The sequence below is a fragment of the Mesoplodon bidens genome, assembly GCF_964165515.1.
Source record: "Mesoplodon bidens genome assembly, chromosome: 3".
NCBI classification, from domain to species: domain Eukaryota; kingdom Metazoa; phylum Chordata; class Mammalia; order Artiodactyla; family Ziphiidae; genus Mesoplodon; species Mesoplodon bidens.
The window spans coordinates 132,843,913-132,860,153 of NC_138178.1; the positions used below are offsets into that span (position 1 = coordinate 132,843,913).

Sequence of the window (16,241 nt, forward strand, 5' to 3'; positions counted from 1 at the left end):
GATCCCACATGCTGCATGGCATGGCCACAAAAGACCCAGCACATAGTATTCATTACACTTAATTGGTCAGCTTCCACATTTGTGAAATGGGAATAATAAATAATAATAATAATTTTATGTATCTCATAGAATTGCCCTGAAGATGAAACTAATACATATACATACATAATCAAGTTCTTTAGAATAGTATACAGCTTAAGTACTCAATAAATATCAATGGCTACATTATTAATAATAACATTTTAATATTAATACTATCATTTCCCCTGCCCCATGAGTAAATGTGGGGCGACTGTTGTTGTAAAAGAATTTGCAGTAAGATGTCTTTAAATAGTAAAATTCCCTATGTATTTATTTAAATATTTAATTTATGTTTATCTTTAAAGTTGTGGAAGTTAAGTGCACTTATACAAGGCAGAGTCAGGTATTAATTAGGCTGCGCATTTAGGTTACAGCATGAGGGATTGAAAGCCATATTTGTTTAATTAAGAAATGGGTTGATTGGCCTTGACCACTGTTGTCTTTCAGTTCTTTTTTTATTTGACTGCCTGTGTGTTTGTCTCCCTTTTCTTACCTTTTTTGTGCCTTCTGGTTTATTTCCTGTTCAGTTTTCAGTAAAGGGTGTGGAGTAGGGCAAGAAGAACTTATGTTGGTTGGTGCCCTGGGTCTGAACCAGGAAGGAGTGCTGCGTCAGACAGCCTGGGGCTTAGTGGGGATGGACTTAACAATGATCCCTGCAGAGCTGCCCTACCCAGGGAACCTGTGAATTCCAGTTTCTCACTCCAGATCAGATGGTATGCAGCTCCAACTGTGTGTGCATAATGAACATTTCTGGGCTTATTCATCCATTGTTTCCAAATGCTTCCATTTATTTATTTCTCCTTTTAATTATGAGAAAATTTAGTTGTATAACAAAAATACAGAGCTAGAATGATAAAACCCCACTTTGCCATTGCCCAGCTTCAACAGTTTATCACCTCATGGCCAATCTTGCTTGATTTATACTCTGAATCTCTTCTTCTCCCCCATATTGTTTTGAAGACATCATATCATTTAAGCTAAAAAGATTTTAGGATGTATATCTAAGGGGTGAGGACTTAAAAATACATACATACATATATATATGTTAATTTTTGTGGTATGTCTGTTTGACTGAGGATCCACATATTTGGTTGATTGGTTGGTTAAATATCTTAATGTATAGGCTCCCCTCTCTTTCTTTCTCCCCCAAGCCCCCCTCCCATCTTGGAATTTGCTTGAAGAAACCAGTCTTATTTTGTTCTATAGTTTCCCCTCAATCTAGATTTTGCTAGTTTGTATTCCTCAAGTTTTTAGCATATTTCTGTCTCCTGCATTTCCTCTGAGGCTGGCTCTAAAGGATTAACCAGATTAGAATAGATTTTTTTTTAAGTGTCTTCCCCCACCCCCGCATCAGGAGCATGTAATGTCTGGTTGTGTTTCAGTTTTGTGATGTTAGCAGCTACTGATGATCATTGCCTAGATCCATTAATTCAATAAAGTTTGGAAAATGGTGATGTCTATTTTTATCATTCCTTCTATTTATTTTGAATCAAAACATGTCGGGAAATAAAATTTAAGGCATTTAATGGCTTTAAGTATATTTTATTTTGAATAAATATTTATTTGAATTAGTATTCTCTCTCTCTCTGACTTTGTAGCAGTGGTTAAAATATAGTGCATGATTTGGTGTTGAGATGTGCAATATGCTATATTGGGTAGCTGATAACTTCAGAATGACTTCAGACCCATGTAGTTCACCTAGTTAGGAAATTACCTTAGAGTGCTTAAAATATGTCTGCTTAGTATAGTTAACTTTGGTATTACTTACTGAAGACTTTGGTTTCAAAATTGGGCAGTTTTTTGGTAAAATTGTAGAAGGGAGGCTTGGAAGATCATCTGGTTTTGTTTTTTTTTTTTCCTTTGCGGTGCGGGGGGCCTCTCACTGCTGTGGCCTCTCCCATTGCGGAGCACAGACTCCGGACGCACAGGCTCAGCGGCCATGGCTCATGGGCCCAGCCGCTCTGTGGCATGTGGGATCTTCCCGGACCGGGGCACGAACCCGTGTCCCCTGCATCGGCAGGCGAACTCCCAACCGCTGCGCCACCAGGGAAGCCCCTTGTTGAGTTTTTTAGTCCTGTTTCATAACTGCCACGTTTTACATTTGAGTATTTGTTTTTATTTATTTATTTATTTATTTTTTGGCTGCATTGGTCTTCGTTGCTGTGCATGGGCTTTCTCTAGTTGTGGCGAGCGGGGGCTACTCTTCATTGCATTGCGGTGGCTTGTTGCAGAGCACAGGCTCTAGGTGCATGGGCTTCAGTAGTTGTGGCTCGCAGGCTCTAGAGCACAGGCTCAGTAGTTGTGGCTCACGGGTTTAGTTGTTCTGCGGCATGTGGGATCTTCCCGGACCAGGGCTTGAACCCATGTCCCCTGCATTGGCAGGCGGATTCTTAACCACTGAGCCACCAGGGAAGCCCTACATTTGAGTGTTATTCACTGTTTGTGGGGCCCACTTGGTATCTTTGATGACCTTCCAAATATTCCTATTAATATTTATAATATGACAATATTTTTGTTCATGGAAAGAATTAATTTATTAGAAAAAAACCAGTCACCTCATTTGTATTTCATTTAAAGCAAGCAGCTGAAGCTGGGGACTAGAGAGTGATCTAAGGCCTAGTGGTCAGAGCAGCTCAATGAAGCTCATAAGAATATCTGTGGTGGGGTTAATAGGGGAGGTTTTCTTCAGTAAATCTAAAAGTGACCAGATAATTAACTTCTTTCCTCTCATACATTCTTACTGACTTTCTTCTGTACTCTCTTCACATCTTGTTGTCAAGCTCAGTGCTCCTGAGGTGAGCCAATTTACCTTACTATTCATAGCTAATAAGTGTGGTTGAATTTTTTCTTCAGATACATCTGCAATGGAATAAACCTGATTTTTTCATTAGTTTGCCAGATGGATCTTCAGCAAGTTAATTACCTAACTCTAAAGAGTTACCTAATTCTTTAGAAAATAATGGTATCCCTTTAACAAATAGCAGTTTTGTTTTCTGAGGCTTTATCTTGCCACTAATACCTTGTTGGATCCAACAGGCTATAGCCATCCAGTTGAGGTGCTTGTACAGTAGAGATGGATGTTACATTCTCACTCTGTTTTCCAGATTCAGGCTGTCTCATTTAGAATACATCATTCATTCAAATTCAACAAACATTTTTTTGAGTAAAACTCTGGGCAGCAGTGGTAAACCAGGCAGATTAAGGGTCCCTGTCCTTGGGAGCTTACATCTTACTGAAATTATCCACAGAGGTCCCCAGGTCAAATTCTACATAAATTTCTCTTTTGCCCAATTGTCTGAACATGTACAAAGGTGCTTTTTGAGGAAAGTCAAAGAGAGTACCTTTGCACAGAGAGAGTAGAATACAAGCCAGGTTTTAAAATTTCACAGCACAATGTTATCTTTGCTGGCTATGAGTTTGGTATGTAGAAAATAATGGAGCTTCTTTCACTAAACAAGACTTGCTAGTGATTTCTGCCTATTGTTATTTTCTTTTTATTCTAAGATTTTGTGCTGAATTGCAATAGGTTTTCTTAGTTTAGATTTTCTGAAATAACATTTCTTCTCTCTTCTCCCCTCTGCCCACCTTTAGTGTTGGCTAGTAAGATTAAAATTTATTCTGATATTATTTGGTTGATCATTAGCTACTTCCAGGCCTTTGGGAAGTAGCTAAATGTAAATGATTATCACATATCCTGTATTTTTCAAGATAATCTCAATTTCAACTATTTTGTTCCATTTTTGGACAAACTTTTGGACAAATTTGGACAATGCCACATTCATGCTGCAACTAAGAGTTCATATGCCACAACTAAGGAGCCCACCTGCTGCAACTAAGGAGCCACGTGCTGCAACTAAGACCCTGCGCAACCAAATAAATATTTTTAAAAATGTATGGAAGAATGATGGTTTCAAAGTTTAAAAAAAGCATCAGCACACTCAAGGAAGTAACAGCTTTCTCTGTGAAAGAGTAGAGGTTTTCTTTTCCTTTGTTTTCTGTAAGAAATATTAGAATAGGAAAAATAAGTGTAAACAAAGAATGCTGCTCCAGTTCCCCTTCTACAAGGATCAAGCCATTAGCCTGAGGGGAATTCAGGATGGAGAAAAACAGGAGGCATTTTGTGCTTTGGACGCATGGACCTAGATAGTTAAGATGCGTAGCTAAGGAATAATTTCAGTGAACCCAGCTTCTTATATCTTCCCATACGTAGAAAAGCACTGAAAGCATTCCCTTGAGATGTCTGTTCTTTGTGATTAGCAGTAATCTTTTGCTTAACTGCATGGCTTCTCCACCCCCTTCCCCCCCCCCACCCATGCTGATAAACCACATATATGCATCTTGGTTCCTCCCTTACCTTTCTGGAGCAGTTCCTCGGAACTATCTGAGAGGCTGTCTCCTGGGCTATAGTTCTCAGTGAGGTCCCCTAATAAAACTTAATTCACAACTTTTACATGGTGCATTTTTTTTAAGTCGATGTAAGCAGTAGGGTTTTAACAGAAATGCTGAATATCTGAAAATTTGTGGGAGCAAAATTTACTTGGTAATGCCCAGTGTACTTTTCAAAATACGTTAATGATTTTGGGGGAACTAAACTGTTTATTAGGTTTCATTTGTTTTGATGTTCATTCTAGCAGTAGATGTCTCATCAGCTTAGATAGCAGTAAATTGTGATATGCCAGAGTTTTGTATTTGGCATTATGTCACAGGAGCAATAGGAAATAATTTTGTGAACTACTGTTCACAACATGGTAAATTTAACAAAACCTAATACTTCCATTTGTCTCTATTCCCAATTGTTATTTAATAATTGATAACAGCTGCAGTGAGTGTTTTGTCCTCCAGGCCCTTCCCTTTCCTCCTTACTTTAAGGAAAGGGGGGAGGGGTCCCATGTAAACTTGGATAATACCACTAAATCAGTATTTTGCAATACAGTTAAAATGTGTTAGGTGTTGCTTCTGTTGCAGTCACAGTAGAAGAGCAAAGTAGTGGCTACCCTTCTTAATTTGTAACGTTTTCAGAATGTTTTAGATACTTTGTTGTCCCATCAAGTTCATCATAAACCTTGATTTTCTGGAAGTTTTAAATCATATAGCCTCTATGTTACAGATGACTATGAAGCAGGTATGTCATATTTAAATACCATTGTGAGTTCTGAGATTGATGAAAGCTGTGAGCGGTGAGTTCTTGAAGACAATGCATGTGTGTTTCCAAAGGCTATTTTCTGTATTCAGTATCTGTTAACAGACAGTAAAGGATTTTTCCATTAAATTGTGCACTACTAACCATCTAATCCTCCTGAGGCGAAGTTCAAAGTCCCCATGAAATGGTTTTAGGTAATATTACTTTAAAAAAAGGAGTGAACTCCCTCTCGGAAAAAAGCCAGTCCCCAATATTTTGGAACTCAGTTTGAGAAATACCGTCTTTTCTGGCTTAGAGTTTGTTCTGTTTTATTGTTAAGGTACTCTGAGAGTTGGGCGCATTCTGTCAGTGCTTAGAGGTTAATGGGAGTCTTTTCTTATGTCTCCGCCTGTATTCACACCCTCCCAGTGCTGGCATTTTTTCTGCTTTAATAGCCATAGGAGCAGTTTCTACATACTTTTAAATTGGTGTGGCTTCTTACGTTATATGATATGTCTGCTTTACATCATCACAGTTCTGTGTAGAGGTTTTATGTGGCACTTAAGAAAAACTGACCCCAGTTTGAAAGATAGAAGCTCTTTGAATAGACGCTGTCAGAATTATTTAATTATATTTGTGTCATGCTTGAGCCTAGGATTTTAATTTTTATTTATTTATTTTTGTTCCTTTCTTTTTTTTTTTTTTTTTTTTGCGGTACGCGGGCCTCTCCCTGTTGTGGCCTCTCCCGTTGCGGAGCACAGGCTCCGGATGTGCAGGCCCAGCGGCCATGGCTCACGGGCCCAGGCGCTCCGCGGCATGTGGGATCCTCCCGGACCGGGGCACGAACCCGTATCCCCTGCATCGGCAGGCGGACTCTCAACCACTGCGCCACCAGGGAGGCCCTATTTATTTATTTTTGTAAGCAAGGAAAATATAGGTCCGGGAGACTTATCTGATTCTAATCTTAATTCCTCTACTGCTACCTGTGGGGCTTCAAAAGTCATATCAGGGCTTCCCTGGTGGCGCAGTGGTTGAGAGTCCGCCTGCCGATGCAGGGAACACGGGTTCGTGCCCCGGTTTGGGAAGATCCCACGTGCCGCGGAGCGGCTGGGCCCGTGAGCCATGGCCGCTGAGCCTGCGCGTCCGGAGCCTGTGCTCCGCAGCGGGAGAGGCCACAACAGTGAGAGGCCCGCGTACCGGAAAAAAAAAAAAAAAAAAAAAAAAGTCATATCAGCTCTGTCACCTCATTTGCAAAAAACAAGGATTTTGTTTATACGTGGAGTGCTTTGTTGAAGTTGCTTATCGTTTCTATAATGGTCCAGTGAAGAAGGCGGTCATAAGATGTTCTCTGGAAGCTTTTATGTTTTTAAAGAAACAGTGATTTATTTACTGTACACTTTTTTTCCCCTCTCAAGGTACCACGGGAGGGATCTTTTAGGGACTCTTCTACGTTTATTCCTCTAACCTTTTGTAAATAAAGAGTAGCTCCTCTTATACTAATAAATGACTCCTCTTTGGAATTAGCATTCCTGAAGCGTTAATGAAGTAGAAAGAAAAAGGAAGCACCTTATCTTCTAGCCTGTTTAGATGGGCAAGGCTGTGGACTAAGAGTGACAAGTTAGGAAGCAGGCCTTCGATGTTAGGCTTCCTATTAGCACTAAGTCTGTTAGCACTAAGAGAAATCTCGTCCTTTCCCCTATTCTGATCCCATATTGCCATTTGACTCCTCATTGATCAAGTTCAGTCCTCTATAGACTAGAGTTAGTGTGATTCTTTAGACTTTAGCATTTATCTAGGCCTTTTTGCAAAGTTAAATTCTCTCCCATGGCTTAATTTTTAGATTGTACAATATGCTTAGGTTAGAGTTTTTCCAGCTTTTTTGAGCTGAAATCAGAAATTAAGAGTCAATAAAGAATACTGGAGTTATGTGAAAGCAAGATTTTGCTCTTTACTGGAGGAAAGTTGTTCAGGTTTTAACTGATTCATTATTATATCTCAGTTTATTCCTGGAAAGGATTTAAGGTGACAGGTATGTACAAAGCCTTTCTCCTTTGTAGCCAAACTTGGTGAAAAACTTGCTAACGTTCGCTTTTTCACCTTCATTCACTCCTTCACCATGAGTTTTTGGCTCTGCCCTACTCACCCACTGCAGTTCCTCACAGCAGAGTCACCAGGGAGGGGTCTCCATCACTAACTGGACACAACTCTTTTTTTCTTTCCTTTTTTTTTGCCACACCGCGTGACTTGTGGGATCTTAGTTCCCCAACCAGGGATTGAACTTGGACCCTCGGCAATGACAGTGTGGAGTCCTAACCACTGGACTGCCAGGGGATTCCCCCAGACAGAATTCTTTATATGACCTTGCTGTAGGGTGTGTGATTGCTCTTTATTTTTATGTACATTTTTCTTATTATAACGGTAATATATGCAATATATGTTCATTGTGAAAATTTTGGAAAAAGACATACGTAATCTCTGTCCAGAAAACTTTTTCCTCATTGAATTTCTGTCACAACTGTCTTGTTCCTTTCCTCATATTTCTCTTGGCCAGACTTGTGTCAGTCTGCCTACTAGATATCTCTAGCTTGCATGCAGCATTTTTTAAAAACTGAACTTACCTTTTCCCCTGCTCCAAATCTGCTCAGCTACCTTTGTCACCGTCTCACTAAAAGGTAGCACTCTTCACCCAGTTGCTGTAGCCTTGAGGACCCATCCTTGACTCCACTCTCTCAACCTCCATTTATAATCAGTAGCTAAAATCCTGCCTGTTCTTCCTTTCTAACCCATTTACTTCTGTCTGTCCACCTTAGCTGGGACTTCGATTATTTCTCACCTACCTCACCTACCTTTTGAATTTTTAGGACTTTGTTTATCTTCCTTCAGGGCTTTTCTGACCTGTTTCTGCACCCTCAAGACTAAGCTTGGTGCTGGTGGTCTCCTCTCTTCCTTTCATACACTCCTTCCTTCTCTGTCCTCTCCTTCCCCCTTCCTCCCCTCGTGGACTCCCAGCACCTGTACTATCCTTATAACACATATCACATGCTGTCGTAATTGCCTATTTGATTTTCTGTCTCCTTAAGGGCAGTAACTATGTCTTATTCATAATTGCAACACTAATATCCAGCCCAGAGTGTTTAGTAAATTTCAGATAATAAATGGATAGAAAGAAATGGGTGGCAGTTAGTATGAAAAAAGTTGGAAGCTGTTCTCTTAGTTTTATGGCTCTGCCTGCCTTAAAATTTGTGTATTAGGTTATATGATTGGCCTTCATCTACTTGGTCCTGTGGTAATGGTCTGTGAACAAGCTTCCAAAGTGTGAATTAGGGTAGGGCAGGAGTGAAGCTGTGATAGGTTGGCTGGGGTGGGCTCCATGACCTTGCATTTCATTGATGAAGAGGTTAGGCTTTCCTGTAGCTAACAACAGTGTAGCAGAGGTAAGATATGACAGCCAAAACTAGGGCAGTTGTGCTAGGGATGAACAAGAAGGGAGGGTGACTTGGTGATTGGATGGGAGGAGGAATCGAAGTGACTCAACTTTCTGGCTTGGTTGACCAGGTACTTGGTGCTGTCATTAAATAGTCATTTTGATTTTTGAGATTCTTTTTGACATCCAGGTGAGTATGTGTGTTAGGCATGTCATAGAATATGACGTTTGGGAGAGCATACCACTGGGGAGTCATGAATCTGTGGTCATTAAAACTATGAGGTCACTTAGATATATAGCTTAAGAGTAATAATGGTCTAGAAAAAGAAAGAACTCTGAGGAATACATCAGTGCTTAAAAGCTGGAGAAGAAGAGAGCTGGGAAAGCAGTGTCAAAGAAACTGAGGAGTTGGAGTTGGAGAGGAAATTTGGCAATAACATGGCCATTGACTTTTTTGGTGTTTTAAAGAGAATAACAGGTAAGAAGATGGTAGTCTGTCTTTACGCATCTTTTAGAGTAGACGCTTCAATATGGACTGTCCGATCGGCTTTTTGTTGGGCAGTTCCACCTCACCCCTGTCAGTAGCCCAGCCCCCCAGCCCACATCCAGAACCCCCCAACACTCTTAGATCTAACACATGACCTTTAAGTTCCCTTCCGAATTAAATCTAAGGTTAAAAACAGGGACTTCCCTGGTGGTCCAGTGGGTAAGACAGCGGGCTCCCAATGCAGGGGTCCCAGGTTCGATCCCTGGTTGGGGAACTAGATCCCACATGCCGCAGCTAAAGATCCCACGTGCCGTGCAGCTAAGACCTGGCACAGCCAAAATAAATAAATAAATATTAAAAAACAAAACAAAACCAGATTGTTGGCCCAGTCCCAGAAATTCTGATTCAATGGGCCCAGGGATCTTAACTTTTTACAGGGACATTTCTGAGTGTCTAATGAACACTCGTGTGTGGGTAGGTGCTATAACCCTGCATTAAAGCAGGACTTTAATAAAGCAGGGCTTTATCGTGGCGAACTTTTAAAATACTCCTGTGCAAAGAGATTGGCGACCATGGAAACCTGGCTGGAGCTTTCTGCAGTGCCTGTCTGTATTTGAGGGGGTGAGTTGGGGGTGGGGAAAGCACCACCATCTGATGTAATCTGTTAGAGATGTAAAGTTTTTATTTTATGAATTTTTGCAGTAGATGCCCTTGATGCTCTGCATCATATCCTCATGGTCCACCACTGATTTCAAACCAGACTCAGATTTTTGCCATTTCTTTGAGTCTTGCCAGCACTTATTCTGTCTCAGGGCCTTCAAGCCCAGCACAGGAAGGGGGAGAGGTTAATACTCCAGCCATCCTTCAGCCAGTGGAGGACGTGAGCCTGTGCCTAAAGGTTCTGCTTCCTCTGGGGGTCCCACTGAATCACCACTCACCCTCCAGCAGTCACCCTGGTTGCATCGAATGACCTTATTGGCTTTTTTCATTCACTGTTGTACCTTTCTTCACTTTTGTTCCATGGGATCATCTCCTGTTTTAATCCTGCTGAAACCTTGTCTATTAGTAATGTATCAGTTGAGCTGACTTTACAGGTTAATATACGCAAACAAAAGCCACCTGCAATCACATTAGTTTCTTCCAAATGTTGCTGTCTATCAGTAATGGCACCTAAAATAATTTGTGGGGGAGGAATGCGAGGAGAACATATTGTGTGATGCAGAATGGCACACACATTGCTGAAGTTTAAATTTATTCACAGACATTCTGTAATGAGATCATTATGTGAGAATTAATTGGATTTTTCAACAACCTCCATTTCTTAGATTTCACTTAGAGAGGGATTGAAGGGATATGAAAAACCAGAAAATTGTTGACAGAGAGATGGCACTAGATGTGCCTCTTTTATTCATTTATTTTATTCACATATCTTTGCCTTGTTCTTGAAGAATTCTGGGTGGCTTTTATAAGACTAAATTATAGATATAGAATATAATGTTTCTATAATTCTATAAAATATAAAGCTATTAAAAATGCTGTAGTGTACAAAGGGGGGAGATCTCAACAGATGTAGGATATAATTGCTAAAGATCAGAAACAAATCAATCTGATCTATTTCAGGGGTATCTTTTAAAAGGTACTTTGTGTGCCTTAAAAGTAAGATTTCTGTTTACCTAGCTAGAAGATATTCATATCCATATTTCTTTTTTTTTTTTTTTTTTTGCGGTATGTGGGCCTCTCACTGTTGTGGCCTCTCCCGCTGCGGAGCACAGGCTCAGTGGCCAAGGCTCACAGGCCCAGCCGCTCTGCGGCATGTGGGATCTTCCCGGACCGGGGCACGAACCTGTGTCCCCTGCATCGGCAGGCGGACTCTCAACCACTGCGCCACCAGGGAAGCCCTCCATATTTCTTCTTTTAGCTGAGACTGGACTCTAGGAATTAAATTTGAAGTGAAAGGTAAATTTGTTCTGGATGATCACTTTCATTCTTGATGAATAAAACTGATACCTGAAAGCAGTTCCCGTGGAGGCTGCCGCATTGCAGGCACTGGGTAAATGTTATGGAGCGAATGAGAAAGGGATATGCTGGATTGCCCAATATGTATGTCTTAGACTTTGTCCCCAGGAGCGAGAGTGGGTGAGAGCCCATGTGCTTAGACCTGTGAAAGCTCTTGCTCTTGCTCCACATCTGTGACTGCAGATGTTTATTTTGGTCTGTAGGTTTACTTTGTAGGAGACCAGGCATCCCTACAAGACGCTTTTTCCTCAATCCAGGGTGTTCTGTGTAGCAGTGGGATATTTTGACATATAAATTGACAGAATCATTAAATAATCTAGTATTCCAACCCCTCAGTTAACATTTCAACTCAGACCCAGAGAGGAAGTGACTTACCCAAGGTAAAATCACCCTGTCTAGCTAATTAGTGATATGACAAGGACTAGAACACCATATCTCTGCATGTAATCATCTTTATAATTTCTAAAATGGTTACCATCTCCACCCCTAGCCAGGGAACAAAACAGGCACTGTTTTTCTGAACTAGTGAATTGATAAAGATTGTGGGCTTTGTATTTAATTTGCAGAAAATTTAACAGTTAAGAGCTTACACAAGTAGACTGTTTAGAAAATCAACACTAATAGATGAGCAAAGCAACATAAGCAGACAAGTGAAAATACAGATATCTAAAGTATTCAACAGTATGGGAATAGCTTAGAAAGCAATATAACAATTTTGATAGACCGTTTTGCAATCAATAAAATGCTAGTTGTGATGACTTAGAAAGAAATAGTGTTACTATACTAGAGATTCTGGATGGGTTCCTTTTATACTTTCGTTTCTTCTTTACTGTGCCTTGTACTGACCCTTGAGTGTTTTTAGTAAGTTCAGATTTCTTTACATTTAAAGCACTAATTTTATGTATAGAATGTTAACTAATGTCAGTCTGAAATTCACGTAGTCTAGTCAGTCTGAAATTCACCCATTTATTTTCTGGCCTGTACACCACGGAAAGTAGTTATTTTTGCTTTTGTTGTTCTTGATTTGTACGTTAAAAACTAGCTGAAATGAGAGTTGGTAAAGATTTAGTGAACTGATAGAAAATGTTTCTATTACTTGCTAGAACCATCTGAGTTTAAGTTAAAAAAAAAAGCTTTTCTAAAAATGAAATCAGTATCTTAATCAAATGTGTATTTCCTTCTTGTAGAGCCTCTGTTATGCACCTAAAGCCATACTGGAAACTCCAGAAGAAAGTGCGACCTTTGGAAATCAGCAAGGAAACTCTGAGAACTCCTATGAGCCACCAACAGGCTATAAATGATGAAAAATGCAAAGCTAGCTGTATGAAACCAAGTGTCTTTCCTTCAGCCTCTCTTGGTAAAGCATCATCTCGAAAGCCTTTTGGAATCCTTTCTCCAAATGTTCTGTGCAGTATGAGTGGGAACAGTCCTGAAGAGAGCAGCGTGAATGTTAAAACCAAGAAGAATGCACCGTCTGCAACAATCCACCAGGGTGAGGAAGGGGAAGGGCCGCTTGATATCTGGGCTGTTGTGAAACCGGGAAACACCAAGGAAAAGATTGCATTCTTTGCAGCCCACCAGTGTAGTAATAGAATAGGATCTATGAAAATAAAAAGCTCCTGGGATATTGATGGGAGAGCTACTAAAAGAAGGAAAAAATCAGGGGATCTTAAAAAAGCCAAGATACAGTTAGAAAGGATGAAGGAAGTCAACAGCAGATGCTACCAACCTGAGCCTTTTGCGTGTGGCATCGAGCACTGTTCTGTGCATTACGTGAGTGACAACGGGGACGGAGTCTATGCCGGGAGGCCTTTGTCGGTCATACAAATGGTTGCCTTCCTCGAGCAAAGAGCCAGTGCTCTGCTAGCCAGTTGTGCGAAAAACTGCACTAACTCACCTGCTGTGGTGCGGTTTTCCGGGCAATCCAGAGGTGTGCCCCCAGCCCCCGAGCCCTTGTCTGCCCCAGGAGCATGTGAAGAACCCATGGAAAGGAGAAATCCTGAGGTTGGTGAACCACAGAGTGAGCCAGTCCGTGTCCTTGACATGGTAGCCAGGCTGGAGTCCGAGTGCCTGAAGCGGCAGAGCCAGCGCGAGCCTGGGAGCCTCTCGAGGAATAACAGCTTCCGTCGCAACGTGGGCCGCGTGTTGCTCGTGAATGGCACGCAGGCTGAGGCAAGCAAAACAAACAAAGGCGCCTTGGAGGTACCTGACACTCAGGTGAAAACTGGGGGGTCTGTATCTGTGGACTGTGGCCCCTTAAGAGCTGACCATTGTTCTCCTAAGGGGGACCAGGCCTGGGACGGCGCTCCTCGGGGCTGTCCTTCATTGCCAGCAGGCGTGAGTTTGCACACGGACAGTGCAGAATTAGAGCCAGATCAGCAGACTGCCATGAAAAACAGCAATACACATGATGTGGAAATGACAGAGGAACTTGTTGGGTCACCTTTTCCTCCTCGCACCTGTCCCCAAGCCATTGAATTGCCCCCAGATGCGATTGATGGTATGAGTGAAGAGCTTGTGCCTCTTGCTAGCCAAAATACTGATCAGAGAAGAAAAGAATCTTTGTGCATTAGTATCACTGTGTCCAAGGTAGAGAAAGACCAGCCTTCCAGTTCAAAGTCGTGCGAAGACCCACTTCCAGGGATGTTGTTTTTTTTGCCATCTGGTCAGCACCAGTCGGGCTGTTCCCAGCTGAATGAAAGCACAACAGAAGAGTCTTCCGAGGCCAGTCAGCTTGAAGATGCTGCTGAGGGTGACAGTGCATCTGAGGAAAAAAGTGTCTCGGCTGATTCATTTGTCCCGCTGGCTTCTGTGGAAAGTACATTACCAGTGCTTGAGGCATCCAGTTGGAAGAAGCAGGTGTCGCATGACTTTCTGGAGACCAGGTTTAAAATCCAGCAGCTTTTGGAGCCTCAGCAGTACATGGCTTTTCTGCCCCACCACATTATGGTGAAAATCTTCAGGTTACTTCCCACTAAGAGTTTAGTGGCTCTTAAATGTACCTGCTGCTATTTCAAGTTTATCATTGAATATTACAATATCAGGCCAGCAGATTCTCGCTGGGTTCGGGATCCACGCTATAGAGAGGATCCGTGCAAGCAGTGCAAGAAAAAATATGTGAAAGGGGATGTGTCCCTGTGCCGGTGGCACCCCAAGCCCTATTGCCAGGCATTGCCCTATGGGCCGGGATACTGGATGTGCTGCCACCGGTCTCAGAAGGGCTTCCCTGGCTGTAAGCTGGGGCTTCATGACAATCACTGGGTCCCTGCTTGCCATAGCTTTAATCGGGCAATCCATAAGAAAGCAAAAGGGACTGAAACTGAAGAGGAGTACTAAAGTTTATGTGCGAGGCAACGGACCGATTTTTAAAACTGCAAAACACCACCTAGATACGCCGTTCCAGTGGGTGTTGCCTCTCAGTCTTCGTTCCAGGAGAATCTCTGCTACCCCATCAGGACCGCCATTGCTCAGGCATCTTAAATCTCTGAATTTACAAGCTGTACAAGAAAATCGTTCTCATCATTTCATAGTGGTGCCTCATGTTTGATCCAGGGTTGTATCCCACAGTTTGATCCACTTGGCTGTGAATAACTATGCCTGTTTTCCCAAATCAAATCCTTCTTCAAAGGATTGTTCAAAGAAGACTTGCCACCGTCAAGAATGTTCAGCAGAGTTCATCGCAGACTATGCAGGCGATCCCCAAAAAGGGGTTCTGGGCATGTTTTGAGCACTGGCACCATATCTGAAATAAGTGAATAGTGTCCTATGAAAAGAATAGCAGTACTCTTGGGTGAAAAGTATGCTTACAAAGAAAAGCTAGGCACCTTACCTTAGACCTTGTATGCTTGATCTGTGAGATTGATGTTTGTGGTTGGAGATGGATTTCATGCCCTGTGGTGTTTACAGTGTATATAATGGTTGTATTTTCATAGGGCTATGAAAGTGCACATTAAACCCGAGCGCCTTTACTTTAGATGAGTGCTTTTGGCCCCTCTGTAAATAACACTATTAAAATCCAGTTGTAAATAGCGGACAGCTGACTGAGCATAATCACCACAATGCAGCTAGGATAGTGTTGCAGCTACAACTGTGTGGATTTTTTTTTGTTTTTTTGGTTTTTTTTGGTCTCGTCTCAAATTTGTATAAAATAAGAATGTTTCCCAAATAAACTATGAATGTTTTCTGTATAATATATGAATGTTTCTGAGAAGAAACTCTAAATAGTTAAGAGGTTAACCTGTTGAAAGGATACCAAATATGGTTTAACTGGACAACCTTAAAAAATTAGCATAGAGAACAATCCTTTGTTATATTTTAGTGATTCACCAAGAATGAGAGAATATTATATAGTCAGATTATAACATTCTTGTCTATTTTGTTCTTTCTGTCTGGTTACAAATTTTTTTTAACTTCAATAAAAACATGCATCTTAAATGGGACCTGAGTTTTGCAGATGTGTTTTCTTTTTTGAGGTAATATTGATGAGGGATATTGTGAACTGAATCCTAATTTTAAAAAAAATTTGAGTTGTTGGAAGGGGAGAGAGAATTCTTTTCTACCACTGGAAAGAGACCATCTTCACTTAACATCATGAGCTTACATTTTTGCAACCCTTTAACACTTAGTTTGAATTCGTTGTCTGCCCAGCACCCTCTGTATTTCCTGTTGGATGAGGTATTATTATCTATGCATAATGAGTTAATTGTTTAGAAGTCATCGAGAACATATTCAGACCTATGGTCATGTAACACTTGGCAGGGCTGGAAGCTATCTGGCCCCACAAAGCTGCTGTGGAGGACCTAGAAGCTAGGTTGGCTTGAAATTGAGTACCCACCAAAAAAGCCTTGGAGCTGCATCAGCTCTGGGCTGTGGAGAAGCAGTGGTAAATGTGCCAGGGGTGGGGCTGTCGTGAAAGTGATCAGTGAAGGCTCTGGTGGTCCCACAGGAGAAAGATGGAAAGGTGGAGTAGGCTTTGGCCAGGGCTGCCAAGCAGAGTGGGGCAGGGCTGGAGTCCGGGAGCCAGGTTCACCTGTGGCTGAGGAGGTATGTGGCCACAGAGCAGCTTCTTTCTTACCTTATCCTTAGGCAGTAGCTGCTCCTGCCTGAAGAGGGGG

At 41.7% G+C, this 16,241-nt stretch overlaps 1 protein-coding gene across 5 annotated transcripts in view; it reads left to right on the forward strand.

Annotated features, from left to right (window-relative positions):
• FBXO34 (F-box protein 34) overlaps positions 1–15,547 on the forward strand; it is an 84,488-nt gene extending 68,941 nt beyond the window's left edge. For 4 of the 5 annotated variants that reach the window (XM_081228845.1, XM_081228849.1, XM_081228847.1 and 1 more), the window contains one exon: positions 12,315–15,547. In XM_081228845.1, the coding sequence (XP_081084971.1) occupies positions 12,325–14,463 (2,139 nt within the window). In that variant the 5' untranslated portion in view covers positions 12,315–12,324 and the 3' untranslated portion in view covers positions 14,464–15,547. Of the gene's footprint in view, positions 1–10,883; positions 11,068–12,314 lie in introns of all 5 variants that reach the window. The other variant, XM_081228848.1, reaches the window with a different exon arrangement.
• The last annotated feature ends 694 nt before the right edge of the window (positions 15,548–16,241 follow it).